This window comes from Dama dama, chromosome 15, assembly GCF_033118175.1.
Source record: "Dama dama isolate Ldn47 chromosome 15, ASM3311817v1, whole genome shotgun sequence".
NCBI lineage: Eukaryota > Metazoa > Chordata > Mammalia > Artiodactyla > Cervidae > Dama > Dama dama.
In genome coordinates, this window is record NC_083695.1 from 84,577,496 (window position 1) to 84,600,955 (window position 23,460).

At 37.8% G+C, this 23,460-nt stretch overlaps 1 protein-coding gene across 1 annotated transcript in view; it reads right to left on the reverse strand.

Annotated features, from left to right (window-relative positions):
• CACUL1 (CDK2 associated cullin domain 1) overlaps positions 1-23,460 on the reverse strand; it is a 74,648-nt gene that overhangs the window by 13,080 nt on the left and 38,108 nt on the right. Inside the window, exons 4-7 of the mRNA XM_061162755.1 lie at positions 11,422-11,517; positions 9,392-9,494; positions 7,341-7,430; positions 3,629-3,767 (exon numbers count right to left, since the gene is read on the reverse strand). Coding sequence (XP_061018738.1) covers positions 3,629-3,767; positions 7,341-7,430; positions 9,392-9,494; positions 11,422-11,517 — 428 coding nt within the window. The remainder of the gene's footprint in view (positions 1-3,628; positions 3,768-7,340; positions 7,431-9,391; positions 9,495-11,421; positions 11,518-23,460) is intronic.

A 23,460-nucleotide genomic window follows, 5' to 3' on the forward strand; every position in this document is an offset into this window, starting at 1 on the left:
AATGTAATCCCTTACGATAATACAGTGGAGGTGACAAAACAGATTCAAGGGATTAGCGTTGGTAGACAGAGTGCATGAAGAACTATGAACAGAGGTATGTAACATCATCACAGCAGCATTCACCAAATACTCTGAAACAAGTAAATTAATGCTGATCAAAAAGGAAGACACAGGATAGATCTTGAATCTGGAACTTAGACTTCTATAAACAAACTTCATTCCCACCCCCACCCCCCACATTTTTTAAAAAAATGAAACACGTTAAAGTAACAGGAGAAAAATACGGACATGAAAACAACAGGAGGCACACAGAATGTCAGTGTGATGTACATGAGGCTGTTAAACCACTATCTGATAACACTATCAAGTCAGCTGCCCTCAACACCAGACCCAGGCTACTACTGAAAAAGCCCTGATCCTTGGGTGACCGTCTCAGCTAAAAGAACAACAATACCCCTAACAAGGTTCTACTTTGTTCTAGAAATCCAGGACAGTCACTCAGCAAAAATAGTTTACTTGCCTTTAAAAGCTACTTGGCACACGCTTTGAAAAGGCCCATAGGTGGGTTTGAATGAGGATGCTCGACCTGAGGGCCTGCGTGTTAGAAGTTCCCTAGTGAGCTTATCTTCCATAATGTAATCTTTGACAACAGCAGACAACAGCCTGCCCTTCCCCCAATAAGCAATTCAACTATGCAGGTAACATGTTAAAAAAAAAAATACTGCTTTTAGCTGGTATGTTACTTCTGGCTTTGAAATAAGTCCACACTATATTTCTATGCACCTAAAGATGCTTCACATAAACTCCAGCTCAAATAAGAATCTATCCATTAACTACAAAGACGATATATTTGACAATGTTCACTGATCTTAAAACATTTCAAAGACTGTGCCATCCACATTAAAGCAATGCACTGTCATACCCTACATCATGTAAATGCAATACAGCCTCAAATGAAAAAACAGCTTGCAAAGCTGAACAGGAATCATGTATGGCTAGACACAAACCATAAAAAGATTGCTCACATGAAGGCAGCCAGTAACAGAATTTTTGTTAGACAGCTTATATGGTATTTTTGCATCAGTGGACACCATTTCTTCAAAACAATTCTAGCCAAAAATGATCAAAGGCAGCATCAAGTTTGGAAGGAGCAGAGTATGGAAGGTCCAGACACAAGTGCTGGAAGCGCAAGTGACTGCCGTCAGCTGCTAAGTGCATGGTGTGTGCACACCCTTTCTGACTGGTCTTAGCCAGCCCAGCACTTCATAATGTCCACTGAAATCAGGGCCTACTTTGTGCATATCACCCAACGGAGTAAGTCATGAGGCAGCCTTTAATCTTCAGAATAAATGTAGAGTAGTTCGTTAACAGAAAATAGCTCAACTCAGTTTGTAAAATAAAATAATTTTATCATCTTTTGGAATACTAGCTTTTAAATTTCATATGAATGAACACACCTGACCCATCCTGACCTTATTAGAACAGTGCCAGGCTAGTCCTTCACGTTCAAAGGCAATGTTACCTGAGCTTATTTATGGAGTCAGTGCCTCAACTCACCCCAAGCAGATTTTACATAAGAGCGAGGAGACACCAAACAGTCCTGCACCCTGTTCTCTCATTCCAGGTCCCAAGTTTTACCTAAGAGTGATGAGACACCCCTGTTCTCCCACTCCAGCTCCAAAATTAGGATTCGGAAAATGTCTCTGGATGTGTTCCACACTCTTCTGTAAGGTGAATCCAGGTGTTCAAAGAAATCTACAAGAGCTATCTTCCTACACTGCTTCACAGAAATAAAAGCCTTCAGAGGGCTGTTTGTTAAAAGCACTGATAAGCTCATCTCTAAAATTAAAAGCAAACACTCAAATATAACATAGAAAAAAAGCATAAAATAATTCAAAATTATGGTGAGCCCAGGAAAAAACATAAGAGGTATACTCCGTTTATTCTGCATTTATTTTTAAAACATTTCAAGAAAAAACTTTTAACTATAATTCAGAATGCATAAGCCATAAAGAAAAAACTTGATAGTTACGTAAAATAAAAAAAACTTCCACATGACTTCAAATAAAACAAATACACCAAAAAACACACCATAAGCAAAGTCAAAAGAAACTGAGAAAAAACTGTCATTTTGGGCAAACAATCTTTTCACTATAGAAAGAGCTCCTAGAAACCAAGAAAAAAAGACTAACAATAGAAAAGAAAAATGAGCAACAAGCAGAAACCGTTTACAGGAAAAGAAATACAAACACAGGAAAGTATGCTCAGCCTCACTCCTAATAAGAGAAACACAAATGAAACAAACTCTGAGTAATTACTTTTCACCTGCCAGATTGGCAGTGTAAACAACATACTCCATAGAAATACTACAGTTGATATCAGAAGACACCCAACCACTGGACACCAGGGAGAAAAGTCAGGTGTTGGCATGCAGACTCTCCCACGGCCTTTTGTTCCTCTCCCTTGCCACAGAGAAGGCAGGCTCGTGGGCCTGTCCACACAGCTTCCTTCTGACAGCTGACTGAGCCCTTCAGTGTCAGCTGCCCACGAGGTGGAGAGTGACTGGTGGGTTACTCAGTGGCCCCTTACCACATGAACACAGACGCCACCGGGACACAAAGGGAATAAATGCCAACAAAGAACAAAGGATCTGCTTTCTTTCCTAACCGGTGCTGAAATGAGAAACTGACAAACAGCGATCGTGATCAAGGCTGGTGTTCTGAGGCTGAATGTGGCCTCAGAACCTGCGAAAGAGCATGGCCATCCCCTGCCCAAGCCAGAGAAGTGAGTCAATACCCAATCACTCTTTGTGTCACAACTACGCCTCAGGGAGGAACTGAGGTGTCTTTCTCTCCACAACTTTCTCCCTTTAATATAAGGGATTCAAATAAGAGAAGACATGCAACCGTGCTAAGGAGAGGGCAAGGATTATGAAAATTATGAAGTTCCACTATACCCTACAACGATCTGATTACAGAACAGGATGCTTTCCTGTGAGGAATCAAAATTTTTCTGTAATTTTAGTTGAAAATACTCACTTTGAAAGATTTTCTGGGGTAAAGCCAGGATAATGAATTGCAACTTTCAGAAAAATTAGCAAAGTGTTTACATCAAAATCAAGGGAGGTGAATTTTGGGGACACATATAAGTGATACCCTACTTTTTAAGAAGAAATGACTACAATTTAGGGGGAAAAATGGAAATATGAAAAACACAATCTAAACCCTCCTTACCAGTTTAGTCATAAAACTAATCCTTTGCTAGTTTAGTCATAAATATACCTTTATAACTGATCATAAAATTTTCACAAGGTTTCCCCAAATATTCAAAACTAGTATAAGAGGATCAAAGCTGGAAGAGCTCTTCGGAGGCTGCCCAGACTAACTGCCCACCCGATGAGAAATCCCTTCTTCAAAACCTACTTAAGAGCAGCTCCCATAAAGTCAAAACCCAGCTTCAACACTTTCACAGACAAGGAGCTCCCCACCTCTCCCCTCAGCACCGGCCCTATCGGCGGCCAGATGTCTCCCATTCTAAGAACCTGGCGTCCCCCCTCCAGCCCCACTACCAAGCCAAACTGGCCTAAGGAAATGGACACATTTTATCATGAAAGGAGAGGAAAACTTGCCTTGTGAAACCATTCTGTATAAGTTCTCTTTGAAGCTTCTGATCTTGAGCAGCATATTCAGACAGTTCAGACTCCACCGCACGAGGGAGAATGTTTGGAATAAATTTAGAAAACAGAGTCGGAGCCATCTGAACCCACTCTGTGAGGGAAGGAAAAGATTCATTAAGGAAATCATACAATTTAAACAGAAAAGGAAAAGTTTTCTTCCCAAACAACAAGATTATAAATGAAACCAAACTTAAAGTGGGAAAAAAATTAGTGCAACCCCTCCTGATAAAGAGGTTAAGTTTCTTTTCTAAATGGAATTTACAGGAAGAGGATATTTTACGTTTTATTGATTTAACCAAATTTAACAAAAAATCCATAGAGAATTTTTGAATGAACCGTCTCAAAAATTCTAAATATGGAAGAAAACAGAAGGGAAATAAGCAAAGAATTCTGAGCAGGAGGGACTTGGAAGGAAAAGACTTGGTGGAAATACTTAGCCCTGTGGAACATTAATTAAAAAAATACACTGGCCTAAGAACAGAACAGTACATGAAGTAATAAGCAGACATATTTTAAAAGTACCAAAAAATGGGGAGGGAGGTGGGAGAGATGATGTTACCCATCATTTAAAATATAAACCAACTCTGACTCACATTAAATTATAGCAAATTAAACATATGTAACAGTGAAAGAAAGAAAATTAACTGGTAATCAAACTATTAAGCAAAAGATAAAAGATCAAGAGAATAATCTATAGAAAAAAATTCATTCCTCAAAATAAATAGACAAAAAGAAGTCAAAGGAAAATATCTGCATTAGACATGACAAAGATAAATTAAGTGTCTTTATTATAAAGCATTTTAACAAATCAGATACTCTTCCCCTTACTCAGTGAACACTAAATATAAATACTGCCACTTCTGTGCCCTCTTGGATTCTTCTAACCTAGTCCTTTCAAATTTTCCCTTTTGGATATATATATGGGCTTCCCAGGTGGCACTAGTGGTAAAGAACCCAACTGCCAATGCCGGGGACCTAAGAGACATGTGTCCAATCCCTGGGTCAGGAAGATCCCCTGGAGGAAGGCATGGCAACCCACTCCAGTATCCTTGCCTGAAGAATCCCATGGACAGAGGAGCCTGGTGAGCTACAGTCCATAGAGTTGCACAGAGTAGAACAGACTGAAATGACTCAGCACACATGCATGCACGCGCGCGCGTGTGTGTAGGGCTGTGTGTGTGTGGTGTGTGTGTATTCTGGCTGTATGTATCAAAACCCATAAAATGCCAACGCTGTATTTAATCCAGTATGCTCACTTTAAAAACTGTAATCTAAGCAAACAACTCTAAATCAGAAAAACAAAGCAAAATACATTTAATGCTATGCAGTGCTGGATCACTGGCAAGTTAAAAAAAAAAGCCTAATAAGAGAAGAGCTAAACTAGAGATGGTAAACAACAAACAACAAAAAAACCAAGCACCACAAACACTATCAAGGTGATCCACTCACCCTCTGTACAGACTTGTATCAAAATGTTCTTAATAGTGTCCCTTCTTCTAGCTCAGTTCAAATGGCTTTAAAAAGAGTCTCAGTTCAGTGCCCTGGGGAACCACTAACCCATCAGAGAAAGCAAGGAGTCAAACCAGTCTGACATTTTACGGAACTCCAGGCAATCATTAAAATAAAGATAAAGAAACAATGAAAAGTGTTTGTATTAAATGAAGAAGAGCAAGATGGGATCATGGGAACTATTCCTAGAGAGCTTCTAAAGACTAGATGGAAACACATTTAAATAACAGATGTCATCAGAATCTCCAAGGACTAGGGCCCAGGAATCTACAGTTTAACAAACCTTTTTGGGTGATTCAGATGCATCCATTATATAAAAATCAGCACTACTGTAATGAAAGGAACCTTTACATTTAAAATTCAACTTTTAAAATATTTTAACCTTAGTCTGTCAGGTGAATAAAACTGCTTAAACAAACTAGGAAGACAATGGGTACTGGCAAGACGAATAAATGTCAAAAATAAGTTTAAGAGTATCTCAGAAAATAGCTAGGACAGCAAAAGGTTCGTCTGTGATAAAATTCACCTTTTCAAAAGGACAATTCTCAAATACAGAATTCTCCTCACAAGTAGTACAAATCCTATAGAAGAGCTCAAACCTGGATAAAAATAGCATTTGGATAAACATGTATCTACAAGTTTTTCTACCCTTAGTGACTAGTTTTATTCTATGATTTTGTTACTAATGATAAAAGCCAGAGCTGATAAAGCTGCTCACTTTGGAGGCAGAATTTAGAAATCTGTCATACTGTACTTGGATGTCTTCCAAAATAAAAGAAAAAAATCATTCATAATCTAGCACTAAAAGAAAAATTCATGAGTTACTTTCACCACACTTAGCAAAATGAAATTTAAAATTCTATGAAACTAGAAAAAGAAATTCATCAGTTTATTGTACACAGGCAATACTTTTAATTTTATATAAATACTTATTTTGTAGGGGTAATATGTCTAAAAATTATGAAGATTAGAGCAAGAACTGATTCCAATTTAAGTAACATTACATTTGAATACTCTAGAAATCACTAATTCTTTAAAGAAGCCTGAGAAAGAAGGTACTTCTGTAGATCACAGTCTACCCCTAATATCACAGTTTTTACTTGGTTTCCAATGTGGTAAGCTAAATTCTGCTATTTCTTTTAAATTAAATAAGTAAATTATTCAGATATCAGTCCATTAAAATAACCACTGGACCCAAATGAAAAGCAGTAACAACAGTTAATATTAGCATGCTTATTACATTATCAAGTACTATTATGTTAAGTTCTTTAGATCCTGTTTTATTTCATTCGATCTTCAAGTGACAGAATTTCACAAAAAAATAATTACTGTCAAAAAAGGCATCCTTAAGTTTCTAGACTGGCAATTATTTTTCTTTTTATTCTCTTTCTTTCTTAAGTAGCAAGAGTTTATTAAGCAGAGAGAAGTACACTCCTAAGAAAGTATCAGAGGAGACTGTCTGAAAACCAGAAGCAGTCAGAAAATAACTTTCTACCCTGAACGTCAGCAATCTCTGTCCTATGGACATTTTTTAATTGACTAGACCACTGGGATAAGTTTGAGGTTCTGGGTTGTAAACAGAAAGATATGTATAAAAGCATCTGGAGAATCCTTTAAATTCAGTGCTTTTATTATAAGACATATATTAAGATTAACTTACAAACTATGCCTTGAACACAGTGATCTTTGATTTTTGGTTCTGCTATTCTATCTCCCTCCTCAAAATATCCTTGAAATAACTATAATTTTATCAGAACTTCTAGAGTCCTTGCAAGATACATAACAGGCCTTACAAGATGGAGCTGTGAATGTGTATGCCTGGACATACTTGCAGTATGACGCGGAAGTAAAGGAGAACCTAACAAAAAAAAGAGATTCATGCCAGACACAAGATTCAACTGTATCTAAAGTGTCTCCTACAAACTATTTCTTGTATTCCCTAAATTATCTGCTTTTCACTAGTATAGAAAGACTTCCAAGTGAGACCCTGAGTTTACATTTCACAATAATGAGTATCTAATTCAACTTTCTTCTGTAACAAACCCAAATACCATAAAGCTTCAGAAAACACAGAAAAACACTATCCTCTCATGAATCAGGCTGGAATTGCCATAAACAAACAAATCTAACCCCTAAACAAATGATGAATGTTTACCTGGTCTGAGAGTATACAGGCCTTTCACAATATTTGCCATAGTTGAAGGTGTGACCTGAAATGGTGTTGACTGGGCTTCTAAAAGTAAAGCTGAAATAAAGAGAAAATGGGTTATAAAAATTATGCAACTCTTATTGATTGTCAAGGTTTCAGTTTCTATCACCGTTTCTCCCAAAGACTGAAGGATAAACAAGGATAAGAAAAGAACAGCTCAAGAGGGCAAACCAAGTATTTATACACTAAAGTTCTTCTTTTTCAAAATTAATCCATCACAGTCGAGTTCCATCTACCAAGTAAATATGTGCATGTTGTTCAAACACTGACGGAAATTATTCAATTGATGGAGGTTCTGTAAATAAGCAAAGCTTTATTAAAGCAACAGTACTCATGGTACTTAATTGAGTGAGCTATAAATACTTCCCATTAAGTTCATGATTTAAAACACTTACATGTGGGGAATGAAAGTTCTCTAACTCCCTCATCTCTAACTCCCTCAATCATTTCCCTTTCCCCAAAATCACCATATATTAACTAATAAATACTCATGAAATTTGGTGTAATTTTAGTCTAAGCAGGCTTGTCAAATTATTAAATTGTTTTTTCTATTCACACCTTTTTAAAAATGGAAATGCCATCTCACTTAGTCAACATTTCTGTAGTTTCAAACATGCAATGTGTGTTACATTTGAATTCATGTAATGAAGGCCAGAGGGTCACTGGTTCAAGTTTTTCCTTCTGATTTTATCATCAGCAGATAGCTATAATTTTGAATGGCATAGATAAATTTAAAGGATAACAAATGCTAGGCATTGCAGAAAAATCACGTCTTAAAAAAAAGGAATGTTTAAAAACTGAAATTCTAAATTTCAGTTTCTTGGAGTCTCTCCTACTCTACTAATTTCAACATGACCCCAAACCCAGACTCTGTCTCTGTTAATTCATCTTCCTACTTTTGGACCAACCATTTGGCTTTCAATAAGTCTTGAAAGTGAAAGTCGCTCAGTCATGTCCGACTCTTTGCAACCCCATGGACTATACAGTCCATGGAATTCTCCAGGCCAGAACAATGGAGTGGGTGGCTTTTCCCTTCTCCAAGGGATCTTCCAATCCAGGGATTGAACCCTGGTCTCCTACATTGCAGTTAGATTCTTTACCAGCTGAGTCACAAGGGAAGCCCAAGAATACTGGAGTGGGTAGCCTAGCCCTTCTCCAAGGTATCTTCCTGACCCAGGAATCAAACCAGGGTCTCCTACATTGCAGGCACATTCTTTACCAACTGAGCTATTGTCTTATTCCCAACTAATTCTTCAGGTTCAATCACACAGTCATTGTGTCATCAAATACATACATTTGCAAATAAGCTCTACATAACTATAACTACCTATGTCAAACTTGATAGCTATATAAGGAAATGATAAATTCACATATTAAACATAAAATGAATACAAATTTGGGATGAATTAATTGAAAATAATCACATTCAGTTACAAAAAGATATAACATTTCAATAAAATCCTCTCCACTTAAAATTCTTTGTAGAAAGTCTTTAATTAAAAAGTAAAATTTTCTAGTTGAACTCCCCTTTTAAGTAAAACAAAATGGGAATTTGAGGGAGCTGTAGCTTGAGAGAAGGGACAAACATATGTTTAATTCTCATAAGCTTTAGCTTTTTTTTTAATAAAAATAAGGAAACTGAGAGGATACTGTGCTATTTCAAAAATATTAACACTATCCTAGAATTATCGGTAACAAAATTATGGGCAAATGAACTCTTTAATATCAATATTTCCCCCAATGTCAGAGGAAAACAAAAGAGGCAAAGTATCACTCCAGCTATGAGGGCACTGTTCAGAGCCTGGCTTCTCCCAGCTCACTGGGTGAACTTCAAGTCAAATTTCAATTCCTCAGTGTCTCACTATAGAATGAGACTTTAACACTTCTTGTGATATGATTCCAAAGATGTCAACATTGGGGTTCAGATGCCAATGCTCACTGATTCAAAAAAGAAAACCTGCTAGTGTCACGTCATCCCTCCAGGTTGAAACACTTACGCATTAGGCTGTAAATGTGCTTTTCTGCAACGTGTTCAGTAAACAGCTTTATAAGGTCATCTTTTAAGTCTCTGTTAAGCTTGGTTTCGATGTAAAACTTATTCTGAAATGGAAAACAAGTTATTTTTCAGGGCATCAATTAGAGGGAAATAGTTAGTCTAATGAACTGAAGCACTAAAAAATAATTTTAGGAAACAATTCATAAAAGCATCAATTAAAACATAAAAAACCAACATTAGAAAACAAAAGCTCTGCCACTATTATAGTCTTCCTAGCATGGAGTTTAAAGCACATAAAGACAAAATGCTATAAATCATATAAAAGAACATGGGAAGATACTCAACATTAACTAGACAGGAATGTAATGGACCATATTGTATGATAAGCACTTAATATGCCCTTTTATATGACTACATCATGATCTAAAGGCAATACCAGGAAACACAAGTGATAGGTACGCTATTTAAAAATCCAGGCTTAAAGCAGGCAGTGGGCATGCACCGGTTGACTCCCCTACATTCCACTTTAATGATTAGTCCAAATCATTCAGTTTACAGCATTCCTTCCGGATGGGTAGTCTTTGGTTCAAAGGCAGACAAGTGACCCAAGGTAACCCAATCAGACTAAGGGAAACTGAGGCCTGAGTGAAGAGTACCTTACAGTCATCTTACAACCATGTGGAAAACAAGATGAAACAGCTATATAAAGCAAAGAGACAAAAAACAAGCTAAGACTTTGATAACACTGCTCAACTACAGATTTAACCAACCCTGGAAACTACTTTATTTCTAGAACTTTATAGCAAGAGACAATACTTTTCTTTCTTTATCTAAATCACTTTCAATCAAGTTTTGTTTCTTACAGCCAAAAGCATCCATTAAAATGACTGGCAAGTCAAAAAGACTAAATTCATTCGTGTTTAAAAATGCTAACTCCATGTATAGGAGTAAAAATACAAAGAGGAATATTAACAATTTGCTCACTGATTCTTTCTATTTTTAACATTTTTTTTTCCTCTCTGATATGTTTTATTTCCCCTAAAATAAAGAAGAAAACACTTGCTAATGAAGAAATATACCTCACACTGCTTTACATCTTGCTTTTTCACCTAATGTTGTAGCTTGAAAAGATTTCCCTTGAAAATAACATACGGACATGTCATTATTTTTGTATAGTTTTTACTATAAATATCCTTCATCCATTATTTAAATAGTAGTCTCCCACTGACAACACAGATTTCTCCCAATGACCTTTTTTTTTCTCCCCCCCCCCCCCCCAGTAAAGCATATCTTATGGACAATAAATCATTTTGAAGTTTGGTATTACACACAGTGACCTCTAAGCAACAGAATGTAGGATCAACCTAAACAACTCAACCTAACAACAAGAAAGTGGGACAATGGTTTCTAAAGGCTCTTCCATTCAGTAGGAACACAAACATTAAGATCCTGTAACTTTATATATTTAAAACAGGGTGGGGTGGGGTGGGAGTGGAGAACACATCAGCAAAGTTAAGAGACTACAGATTATACCCATGGCATACCCTCCAAACGAAAACGATCATTAGAATGAAAGAAAATTTTATTGTTCTACTTTTTATGGAGTTACCTCCTTGGCATTTATTATACACCATGTTTTTAGAAACATGTCTTAACTGTACTTTCTGAAGATAAGAAATCTTCATATATAGGAAAGATTTTGCTTTCTTATCTTTATTTCTTTATCTTTATTTTCTAAGCACAGTATCTTTCATATGGTAGAAATAAAATAAATGCTAACTGGGTGACTGTGATTAAGTAATGCCTAATTGACTATTTCGGCAATGGTATTTATGAAGTTTCAAAACAGTGTACACAAGGCTAAATAAGTTTTCTATGTCAACACTATCAAATATTGCTGAAAGAGATTAATTTCCATTTCTAACGTAATACTTAGTAAAAGAAAAATAGAATATACTTAACTTTCTGCATCTGTTTGCAGTTAGACCAACAAACCAAGGTATGTGGAAAGGGAAAATAGCTCTAACTTACCATATATATGAAAAGAGGCACAATGCTCTGCAATGCTCCCATATATTGTCCAAGAGCTATATTAAATCTTTCAATATAGAGATCTGGAGGGCTGGCCTGTGAAAAACAACATAAATGGGATCATTTCGGGAAACCAGGTACAAAGATCTTCCAGCACAATCTAAAATGCAAACAGAACTCAATCAAAATTCATACTGAAATTCACAATTAGGAAAAGAGAAGGCTTATATCCTGAAGTTTAGTTAGAACTTCTATCTCTATTCCAGTATCTGCTACGCAAAACCAAGGTTTGATTTAGTTATCTTTAAAATCTGTGAAACTGTACCACCTTAAAAAGCTTGCTCTGTGAGTAAAAAGCTAAATTCATAATTAAGATAAATGATACAATTTTTAAAATTACCACTAAACTATAGACATTTACTATGGGAACCAAACTATTATCTGGGCTTGGAAAAGGGTGGGGGGAATTCAAGGAAATGGTATATGCTTAATATACTATAAGAAAGGCTGTTGGTATCTTGTAATTATCTTTGGCACAGTAATATTCTGAGTTCTATACTAACTCGGTTGTAAATCACTCCTGTAGCTAACCAACTATAAACTCATCAACTAGAAAGCAGGACTCAGAGGATCCATACATATCTGCAGCTCTGGACAGCAGTTAAATATAATACATGACTGGCACTTAACTGTTATCAATGATGGTTCTGATGGTTGTAAACCCATCAAAAGACAACACTTCCAATTTCAACGCATGTTATTGAATGTGCCTGCATGCAAGCATGCATGCAAGCTATGTGTGTCCCACATGCAAGTCCTAGTCAGTGAAGCTGTATGCAGAGGCTAAATGAGGTCACAAGAGCCCTGATCCTAAAGAATTAGTGCCCTTATTAGAAAAGACACCCAGGGGTTCACTCTCTTACCCTTCCTCTCCCTCCCCTCCCCCAGAGCACACTCAGAGCAAAGTCCACGTGAGCACACTGCGAGAGGGCGGCTGTCTGCCAGCCGTGAGGAGCTCTCACCAGAAATCAAGTCAGCCGGACCTTAACCGTGGACGTTCCAAGTCTCCAAGATGGTGAGAAACAAATTTCCACTGTTTAAACCACTCGGTCTGCAGTCTTTTGTTATGGCAGACCAAACAGACTAAGACACTGTGTTTTACAAAAATGTACCCAGGTTCTATTTCACTTTGTTCTCTGAAGCTAAATTAATTAGGTACCATTTTAACATTGAAGAAACACATAAATGGGCAAGGATTTGCCAAAAATGAGTATGTTAGGAGACGACAGATCCAAGTCTTCCAGTTCTGAATTGAGTCTTGGGCCAAGGAGCTGGGGGAACAGGCAGGGCACACAACATCACACAAAGTTGATTCCACAAAAGGGCTGACTGGTAACAGTCTGATAAGCTGATAACCATATCATACACAGAAAGTCTGACTTTCAAACAAGGCTACAAAGAAACACCACATTGAAAGACTCCTAAATATTAAATACTGAGATTATAAAACCATTTCAGCTAAGCTGCTTTAGAAAATGTCCAAATAGTCCAAATATATTTTAAAATAAAAAACTTAACTCTTTTTTTCACTTCTGCTTAGAAAGAAAGAAAGAAAGTGAAGTCACTCAGTCGTGTCCGACTCTTTGCGGCCCTATGGACTATAGCCCACATCAGGCTCCTCCATCCATGGAATTTTTCAGGCAAGAGTACTAGAGTAGATTGCCATTTCTTTTCCAGGGGATCTTCCTGACCCAGGGATCAAACCTGGGTCTCCCTCAATGCAGGCAGACGCTTTACCATCTGAGCCATACTTACTTCTAAGTCATCTCCCATTACTGAGTTCTTACATAGAGGTTTGGTACACACTATTTTAACATTTATTTTTCTTAGTCTACTGCAATACATCCAACATTTTTCCATTTAACTTCTGAGGTAACTGAGGCTCAGAAACAATCACTTGACTGTAGTTCTATTGCTAGTAAGCCCAAGAATTAAGACTCAAACACTGTTCAAACTCAGTCCTTGCATCTGTTTATTCAGTTCAGTTCAGTTCAGTCACGTCCAACTCTTTGCGACCCCATGAATCGCAGCATGCCAGGTCTCCCTGTCCATCACCAGCTCCCGGAGTTTACTTAAACTCATGCCCATCAAGTCGGTGATGCCATCCACCCATCTCATCCTCTGTTGTCCCCTTCTCCTCCTGCCCCCAATCCCTCCCAGCATCAGGGTCTTTTTCAATGACTCAACTCTTCGCATCAGGTGGCCAAAGTACTGGAGTTTCAGCTTCAGCATCAGTCCTTCCAATGAACACCCAGGACTGATCTCCTTTAGGATGGACTGGTTGGATCTCCTTGCAGTTCAAGGGACTCTCAAGAGTCTTCTCCAACACCACAGTTCAAAAGCATCAATTTTTCAGCGCTCAGCTTTCTTCCCAGTCCAACTCTCACATCCATACATGACCACTGGAAAAACCATAGCCTTGACCAGACGGATCTTTGTTGGCAAAGTAATGTCTTTGCTTTTTAATAGGCTATCTAGGTTGGTCGTAACTTTCCTTCTAAGGAGGAAGTTTCATGGCTGCAATCACCATCTGCAGTAATTTTGGAGCCCCAAAAATTAAAGTCTGACACTGTTTCCACTGTCTCCCCACCTATTTCCCATGAAGTGATGGGACCAGATGCCGTGATCTTAGTTTTCTGAATGTTAAGCTTTAAGCCAAATTTTTCACTCTCCTCTTAAACTTTCATCAAGAGGCTTTTTTTTTTTAGTTCATCTTCACTTTCTGCCATAAGAGTGGTGTCATCTGCATATCTGAGGTTATTGATATTTCTCCCAGCAATCCTGATTCCAGCTTATGCTTCTTCCAGCCCAGCGTTTCTCATGATGTACTCTGCATATAAGTTAAATAATCAGGGTGAACTACTACTATTCAACATAGTGTTGGAAGTTTTGGCCACAGCAATCAGAGCAGAAAAAGAAGTAAAAGGAATCCAGATAGGAAAAGAGGAAGTGAAACTCTCACTGTTTGCAGATGACATGATCCTCTACATAGAAAACCCTAAAGACTCTACCAGAAAATTACTAGAGCTAATCAATGAATATAGTAAAGTTGCAGGATATAAAATTAACACACAGAAATCCCTTGCATTCCTATACACTAACAATGAAAAAACAGAAAGAGAAATTAAGGAAACAATACCATTCACCATTGCAACAAAAAGAATAAAATACTTAGGAGTACATCTACCTAAAGAAACAAAAGACCTATACATAGAAAACTATAAAACACTGATGAAAGAAATCAAAGAGGACACAAACAGATGGAGAAACATACCATGTTCATGGATTGGAAGAATCAATATTGTCAAAATGGCTATTCTACCCAAAGCAATCTATAGATTCAATGCAATCCCTATCAAGCTACCAACGGTATTTTTCACAGAACTAGAACAAATAATTTCAGTTTGAATGGAAATGCAAAAAAACCTCAAATAGCCAAAGTAATCTTGAGAAAGAAGAATGGAACTGGAGGAATCAACCTGCCTGACTTCAGACTCTACTACAAAGCCACAGTCATCAAGACAGTGCGGTACTGGCACAAAGACAGAAATACAGATCAATGGAACAGAATAGAAAGCCCAGAGGTAAATCCATGAACCTATGGACACCTTATCTTTGACAAAGGAGGCAAGCATATACAATGGAAAAAAGACAACCTCTTCAACAAGTGGTGCTGGGAAAACTGGTCAACCACTTGTAAAAGAATGAAACTAGAACACTTTCTAACACCATACACAAAAGTAAACTCAAAATGGATTAAAGATCTAAATGTAAGACCAGAAACTATAAAACTCCTAGAGGAGAACATAGGCAAAACACTCTCCGACATGAATCACAGCAGGATCCTCTATGACCCACCTCCCAGAATATTGGAAATAAAAGCGAAAATAAACAAATGGGACCTAATGAAACCTAAAAGCTTTTGCACAACAAAGGAAACTATAAGTAAGGTGAAAAGACAGCCCTCAGATTGGGAGAAAATAATAGCAAATGAAGCAACAGACAAAGGATTAATCTCAAAAATATACAAGCAACTCCTGAAGCTCAATTCCAGAAAAATAAATGACCCAATCAAAAAATGGGCCAAAGAACTAAACAGACATTTCTACAAAGAAGACATAGAGATGGCTAACAAACACATGAAAAGATGCTCAACATCACTCATTATCAGAGAAATGCAAATCAAAACCACAATGAGGTACCATTACACGCCAGTCAGGATGGCTGCTATCCAAAAGTCTACAAGCAATAAATGCTGGAGAGGGTGTGGAGAAAAGGGAACCCTCTTACACTGTTGGTGGGAATGCAAACTAGTACAGCCGCTATGGAAAACAGTGTGGAGATTTCTTAAAAAACTGGAAATAGAACTGCCATATGACCCAGCAATACCACTCTTGGGCATACACACTGAGGAAACCAGATCTGAAAGAGACATGTGCACCCCAATGTTCATCGCAGCACTATTTATAATAGCCAGGACATGGAAGCAACCTAGATGCCCATCAGCAGACGAATGGATAAGGAAGCTGTGGTACATATACACCACGGAATATTACTCAGCCCTTAAAAAGAATTCATTTGAATCAGTTCTAATGAGATGGATGAAACTGGAGCCCATTATACAGAGTGAAGTAAGCCAGAAAGATAAAGAACATTACAGCATACTAACACATATATATGGAATTTAGAAAGATGGTAATGAGAACCCTATATGCAAAACAGAAAAAGAGACACAGATGTACAGAACAGACTTTTGGACTCTGTGGGAGAAGGCGAGGGTGGGATGTTTCGAGAGAACAGCATGTATATTATCTATGGTGAAACAGACCACCGGCCCAGGTGGGATGCATGAGACAGGTGCTCGGGCCAGTTGCACTGGGAGGACCCAGGGGAATCGGGTTGGGGGTGAGGTGGGAGGGGGGATCGGGATGGGGAATACATGTAACTCCATAGCTGATTCATGTCAATGTATGACAAAACCCACTGCAATGCTGTGAAGTAATTAGCCTCCAACTAATAAAAATAATTGAAAAAATTAAATAAATAAATAAGTAAAATAAGCAGGGTGACAATATACAGCCTTGATGTACTCCTTTTCCTATTTGGAACCAGTCTGTTGTTCCATGTCCAGTTCTAACTGTTGCTTCCTGACCTGCATACAGGTTTCTCAAGAGGCAGGTCAGGTGGCCTGGTATTCCCATCTCTTTCAGAATTTTCCAGTTTATTGTGATCCACACATCTGTTTATTAGGTAAATGCAAAAGTAATTGTGGTTTAGCATTGTTGAACTTTGCCATTTCATACTGGAATACATTCTTAAATAAATGTGGTTACATTATACATCATTTTAATGTTCAGTTCTCCTATTTTTTTGGCTAATGACTTACTACTTGGTGTGTATTTCATCTTTATTTCAGACTAGGAAATTATGTTAGACAAAAAGCAAATTCAAGCAATTTTCTTACTCGAGCTCAAACTGGGTTGTAAAGCAGCAGAGACAGCTCTCAACATCAACAACAAACGCATTTGTTCTAGGAACTGCTAAAGAACGTACAGTACAGCGGTGGTTCAAGAAGTTTTGCAAAGGAGACAAGAGCCGTGAAGATGAAGTGTATAGTGACCAGCCATCAGAAGTTGGCAACGACCAACTGAGAACATCATCAAAGCTGATCCTCTTATAACTACACAAGACGTTGCCAAAGAACTCATCACTGACTATTCTCCAGTCATTCAGCATTTGAAGTAAATTGGAAAGGTGAAAAAGGTCAATAAGTAGGTGCCTCACAAGCTGACTGCAAATCAAAAAAATCGTTTCGAAGTGTCGTCTTCTCTTGTTCCATGCAACAACAAACCATTTCTCAATCTGACTGTGATATGCGATGAAAAGTGGGTTCTATACAACAGGCAACAACCAGCTCAGTGGCTGGACTGAGGAGAAGCTTCAAAGCACTTCCCAAAGCCAAACTTGCACCAAAAAAAGGTCATGGTCACTGTTCAGTGTTCTGCTGTTGGTCTGATCCACTACAGCTTTCTGAATCCCAGCAAAATCATTACATCTGAGAAGCATGCTCAGCAAATCAATGAGATGCATCGAAAACTGCAACACGTATAGCCAGCACTGGTCAAAAGAACACAACTCTTCTCCACCACAACGCCCTTCACACAACCCATGCTTCAGACGTTGAACGAACTGGGCTAGGAAACTGTGTCTCATCCTCCATATTCACCTGATCTCTCACCAACCAACTACCACTTCCCCAAACATCTTGACAACTCTTGACAAACATCTTGACAACTCTTGACAAACATCTTGACAACAGGGAAAACGCTTCCACAACCAGCAGGAGACAGAAAATGTTTTTCCAGAGTTCACTGAATCTCAAGGCATGGGTTTTTATGCTACAAGAATAAACAAATTTACTTCTCATTAGCAAAAGCATGTTGATTGTAATGGTTCCTATTTTGATTAATAAAGATGTGTTTGAGCCTAGCTATATTTCTTGGGCTCCAAAATCACTGCAGATGGTGACTGCAGCCATGAAATCAAAAGACACTTGCTCCTTGGAAGAAAAGCTATGACCAACCTAGACAGCATATTAAAAAGCAGAGACATGACTCTGTGACAAAGGTCCATGTAGTCAAAGCTATGGTTTTTCCAGTAGTCATGTATGGATGTGAGAGTTGGACCGTAAGTAAAGCTGAGTGCCGAAGAATTGATGGTTTTGAACTGTGGGGTTGGAGAAGACTCTTGAGAGTCCCTTGAATTGCAAGGAGATCCAACCAGTCCATCCTAAAGGAAATCAATCTGAATATTCATTGGAAGGACTGATGCTGAAGCCAAAGTTCCAATACTTTGGCCACCGGATGCGAAGAGCTGACTCACTGGAAAAGACCCTGATGATGGGAAAGACTGAGGGCAGGAGGAGAAGGGGATGACAGAGGGTCAGATGGTGGGATGGCATCACTGACTCGATGGACAAGAGTTTGAGCAAGCTCCAAGAGTTGGTGGTGGGCAGGAAGCCTGACGAATTGTAAGTCCATGGGGCCGCAAAGACTGAGTGAGTGAACTGAACTGATAATGATTTAAGATTCACAGTCCAAAACTGCAATTTCACTTGCACCAACCTAATACAATCAATTTTTAGCACCTCGAAATTTACAGAAAAAAATTCAAAATTCCAGTTTAAGGCACTATCTTACCTCTGTCCTTTCACATCCTGCTCCTTCTCCCATGCAGCCCAGCACAGCCATCAAATGGAGCTACTAACAGCTCCCAAACCACATCCACGTGCTACTTAGGCCTAATTGCCTACACATTCTACCTCTTCTCACCACACCCTAACCAGACTCACTCTGGCTAACTTTTCCTACTCATTCTTCAGGATCTGTGCCACTTCCTCAAAACTAACTGAGATATATGGCCCTTCAACTGGGCACCACCACACCTCTTTCTCCACTGAGTGGTCTCTGTCACTAAACTTTCAGCCCCTAGAGGGCAAGATCTGTGTCTTGTCTTTACATCTCCAGTTGCAGACCACAGAACCTGAACATCACAGGTATAGATGTTTTGTTTTGTTTTGTTTTTGCATTTAGTCTTGTTTATATCTAAACTTGTTTAAAGCTAATCTGTGCTGTGTGCTTACTTGGTCACATTTGACTTTGTGACCCAACGGACTGTAACCCACCAGGCTCCTCTGTCAATGGAATCTTCCAGGCAAGAATACGGGAGTGGGTTGCCATTTCTTCCTCTAGAAAAATCTAATCTAGCCTTGCTTAAATCTAAATTGCTATTTTATCATTAACAAGGTTATATGACTATTTATTTAGTCTTTTGAATTTTGATTTCCATAAATACAAAAAAATAAACAAGAAAAATACTAATGTGCTACTTCCAAGATGTGTTGAGAATCAAAGAAAATAATGTGTAAGTTCTTTGAAAAATGTCAATTATTACACATGTACATGCAAATAGTAAACTCCTTTCTGAATTAACTAATACCTCAGAAAAATTTTTTAACATTATTAAAGGCATTCTTTGTCAGCTAAAGAAATTGGGGAAAACAGTTCCACATTATGGGCAAACCTTTCACTATAATGAACAGAATCTCATGTAGTATCTTTCTCCAAACTGCATCAAAGAACTCTGGAAATATTTCAGCATTCAAAGAAATAAACTTTGTAAGTATTATATGAAAAAAGAAAATCTGAAGAGTTTTTGCATTAAAATAATTTTCTCTTTTCATAAAAGGATATTTAATGTATCCAAAAGTTAAAAGTATGAACAGTGATCAAAAGTCATGCTTAACAGCAGACAGGATCAATAAAATTGAGTTCCTTAGCTATTCTTTTAAAGAATTCCCAAAGCCTCAAAGGTTATGAGTGTTACAAAGTACTCTTTGTACTGAATCAAATGTCAAAACATTCAGCTAGTTTTTATATTTCCGTATTTCATGTAGCACTTTTTCGAAACCTCTTAAATAACAGACTACAAATTGTAATAGTCTTCTAAAATAAATCCAGTCTCTACTAGAAACCTAGAAAATACCTGCTAGTAAAAAAACCAATCAGATTTTTTTCTCCTTAAAACTTAAGTTTAGTATACTTTGGGCCCCACTGGGGAAACTGCTACCTATTTGATTTATATAATTTCACTATCAGTGTATTTGGATTGGACAGTATGTGAAATTTTTTACCTTTAAAATAAGCAAGCTTCATTTTCTTCACTAATAAAATAAGAAAAAGCAAGTCACCAGAAAAATAACCATTACTCCAAACTCGCTCCAACTATCGTAACAGACTTACATACTACCTGAAATCTGTAATACAGCTGGTAGGAATATTTTGATTTATTCTTTTTTAAATGAGCAATGCATTCAACTGGTTTTAAATTCAAGGAAGTTCAAAAGGGTTTAGAAAATTCACCTTTCATTCCTTCCTTACTGAACAAACCAACACTTAATTCCTTTATAACCTTCCAGAAGACTTTCACTTACATACAAGTAAATAAGAGTCCCATTTATAACCAGTGGGAACTTGGTGTATAATACAGGGAGCTCAACGTGGTGCTCTGTGACAACCTAGAGGGGTGAGAAGGGGTGGGAGGGAAGTTCAAGAGGGAGGGGACACATGTATACCCATGACTGATTCATGCTGATGTAGGAGAGAAACCAACACAACATTGTAAAGCAATTATCTTCCAATTAAAAATAAATTTTTAAAAATCCCACTTACATTCTTTTTAACATAAATGCTAACTTACAATTATACTGGATCTGCGCTTTTCCTAACAATGTATCTTGGAGACTGTTTCCTTCTAGTGGTTCTCAAACATCTGGATGTCAGGAATCCTTTATACTCTTAAAAAGTACTGAATATTCTAAAAGTATTTATAATGCAGGTTACAGCTATTAATAACTACCATGTTAGAAATTAAAACTGGATTTTAAAACTATGTATTAATATATTATAAAATAATAATAAAAATTGCATTTTAACAATTTTAATGTTAAAATACAGATAAATACTTTATAAACTAACTTAATATATAAATAACTACATTTTCCCCAAAAAAATTAGTAAGAAGAGTGGTATCACTACAAAACATCAAAAAAATTAATATCACCACCTATCTCATTAGAAAAGTCTTTTTAAGGATTGGGATATTATCAAAGTCATCATGACAGATACAGGTTTTCCAAAATTCTGATTTTCACTACAACGCTCGAGTTTTACCACTGGCAAACAAACAGCATCAGTTGTTTTTCTTTAGGTGACACAGATCTTTCCTTTTCCAGAAAATGTCCACTAAACAGCAGTCTAAACAACCATGAGGCTTCCCAGGTGGCTCAGACAGTAAAGAATCTGCCTGCAAAGTGGGAGACGGGGGTTCAGTTCCTGGGGCAGGAAGATCCCCTGGAGAAGGGAATGGCTACCCACTGTAGTATTCTTGCCTGGAGAACTCCATGGACAGAGGGGCCTGGTGGGCTACAGTCCACGGGGTCGCAGAGTTGGCCATGACTGTTAAACACTTTACTTCACTTTCACGAAATAACCATAGTTTGTCATTCTTTCAAATAATGTTTTAAAGGGGAAAACACTACCTAAACAGCTGGTTTAGCTCAAAACTCATATAACTACAAGTGCTATTTCTCAAAACAATCACTCCTACTTTAGTATACAAGGCTTCCCATTTCTTCACAAAGAACATTCTTTTAAGTATATTCAAAGTCACAGTTTAATAAAATTAAGACTTCACTGTTTCATCTTGGACATTAAATGAAATGCTTCTGTTTTTTGCTATGAGTGTCAAGAAATGAAGATTCAAGCTAAGACAGCAGCAGTTTTACCCACCATTGTTTCTGCACCACCAGACCAAATATCAATATAGTGAAAAGGAAAAATTAGATCTTAGCAGAATTAGAAAAACTCTTGATTTTACAGACCCCCTGAAAAGATTTCAGTGACCCTCAGAGGTCCTCACACCACTTTTTAAAGAAATCTATTCTTGTAAGTATGGTGTTTGAATGTACTATTCATTTAATCAGTCCCCATTGATTGCTTATTGCTTATTTAATCAGTCCCCATTGATTGCTTATTGCTTATCTGTTAACACCACACAAAGTTGAAATTAATTACTTCACACAGATGCTATTCTGTAAAGTAGTCTTAAGAAAATTTAAGTTTAAAAAAAAGGTAGAACGAGATAATCAAATATTATCATATAAAAACAAAATAATTTTGACACTTTTATAGAACAAAGCTGCTAAATATTATATATAAACACATATATCTACTAAGTATATTCCTTAGTTATCTTTAATTTTGAAAGCTAGATAAGAAAGTCTGCTCAGTTACTCTAATTAGATGTATATTAATTTTTAGAACGGCATGACTTGTTTAAATAATTTTACTAGCCAATAGAGGGCTTCTCCTATGGCTCAGCAGGTAGAGAGTCTGCCCTCCAATGCAGGCGACCAGACTTGGGTTCAATGCCTGGGTCGGGAAGATACCATGGAGGAGGAAATGGCAACCCAGTCCAGTGTGCCTGCCTGGAGCATGCCATGGACGGAGAAGCCTCACAGGCTTCAGTCCAAAGGGTCACAGAGTCGAGCACACGAGCACTAGAAGCCAACAGACAAATATACTGCCATCTAGGTCAGTGCTGCCCAATAGAATGTCCTGTGATGATGGAAATGGCCCGTATCAGTAATGTCCAATGTGGCAGCCCCTGGCCATGTGTGACTACTAAGCACTTGACATGAATTAAGTAAAACCAAGAAACTGAGTTTTTACATCCTTTTAAGTTATATGTGACTAGTGGCAACCAAACTGGATACTGCAGATGTAAAATATAAGTTCCATAACTTCATAATTATATCCCTCCTAGCCACGCCCTGTCCCCATCCCACCAAAATGAAACATACACACAAATAAAATTTAAGACTATCTGCTTTTATGTTCATAAACAACGTTCAGTTCAGTTCAGTTCAGTGTGCGACTCTTTGTGACCTCGTGAACCATAGCATACCAGGCCTCCCTGTCCGTCACCAACTCCCGGAGTCCACCCAAACTCATGTCTGTTGAGTCGGTGATGCCATCCAACCATCTCATCCTCTGTCATCCCCTTCTCCTCCTGCCCTCAATCTTTCCCAGCATCAGGGTCTTTTCCAATGAGTCAGCTCTTCGCATCCAGTGGCCAAAGTATTGGAGCTTCGGCTTCAGCATCAGTCCCTCCAATGAACACCCAGGACTGATCTCCTTTAGGATGAACTGGTTGGATCTCCTTGCAGTCCAAGGGACTCGCAAGAGTCTTCTCCAACACCACAGTTCAAAAGCATCAATTCTTCTGCACTCAGCTTTCTTTATTGTCCAACTCTCTCATCCAACATGACCACTGGAAAGACCATAGCCTTGACTAGACGGACCTTTGTTGGCAAAGTAATGTCTCTGCTTTTTAATATGCTGTCTAGGTTGGTCATAA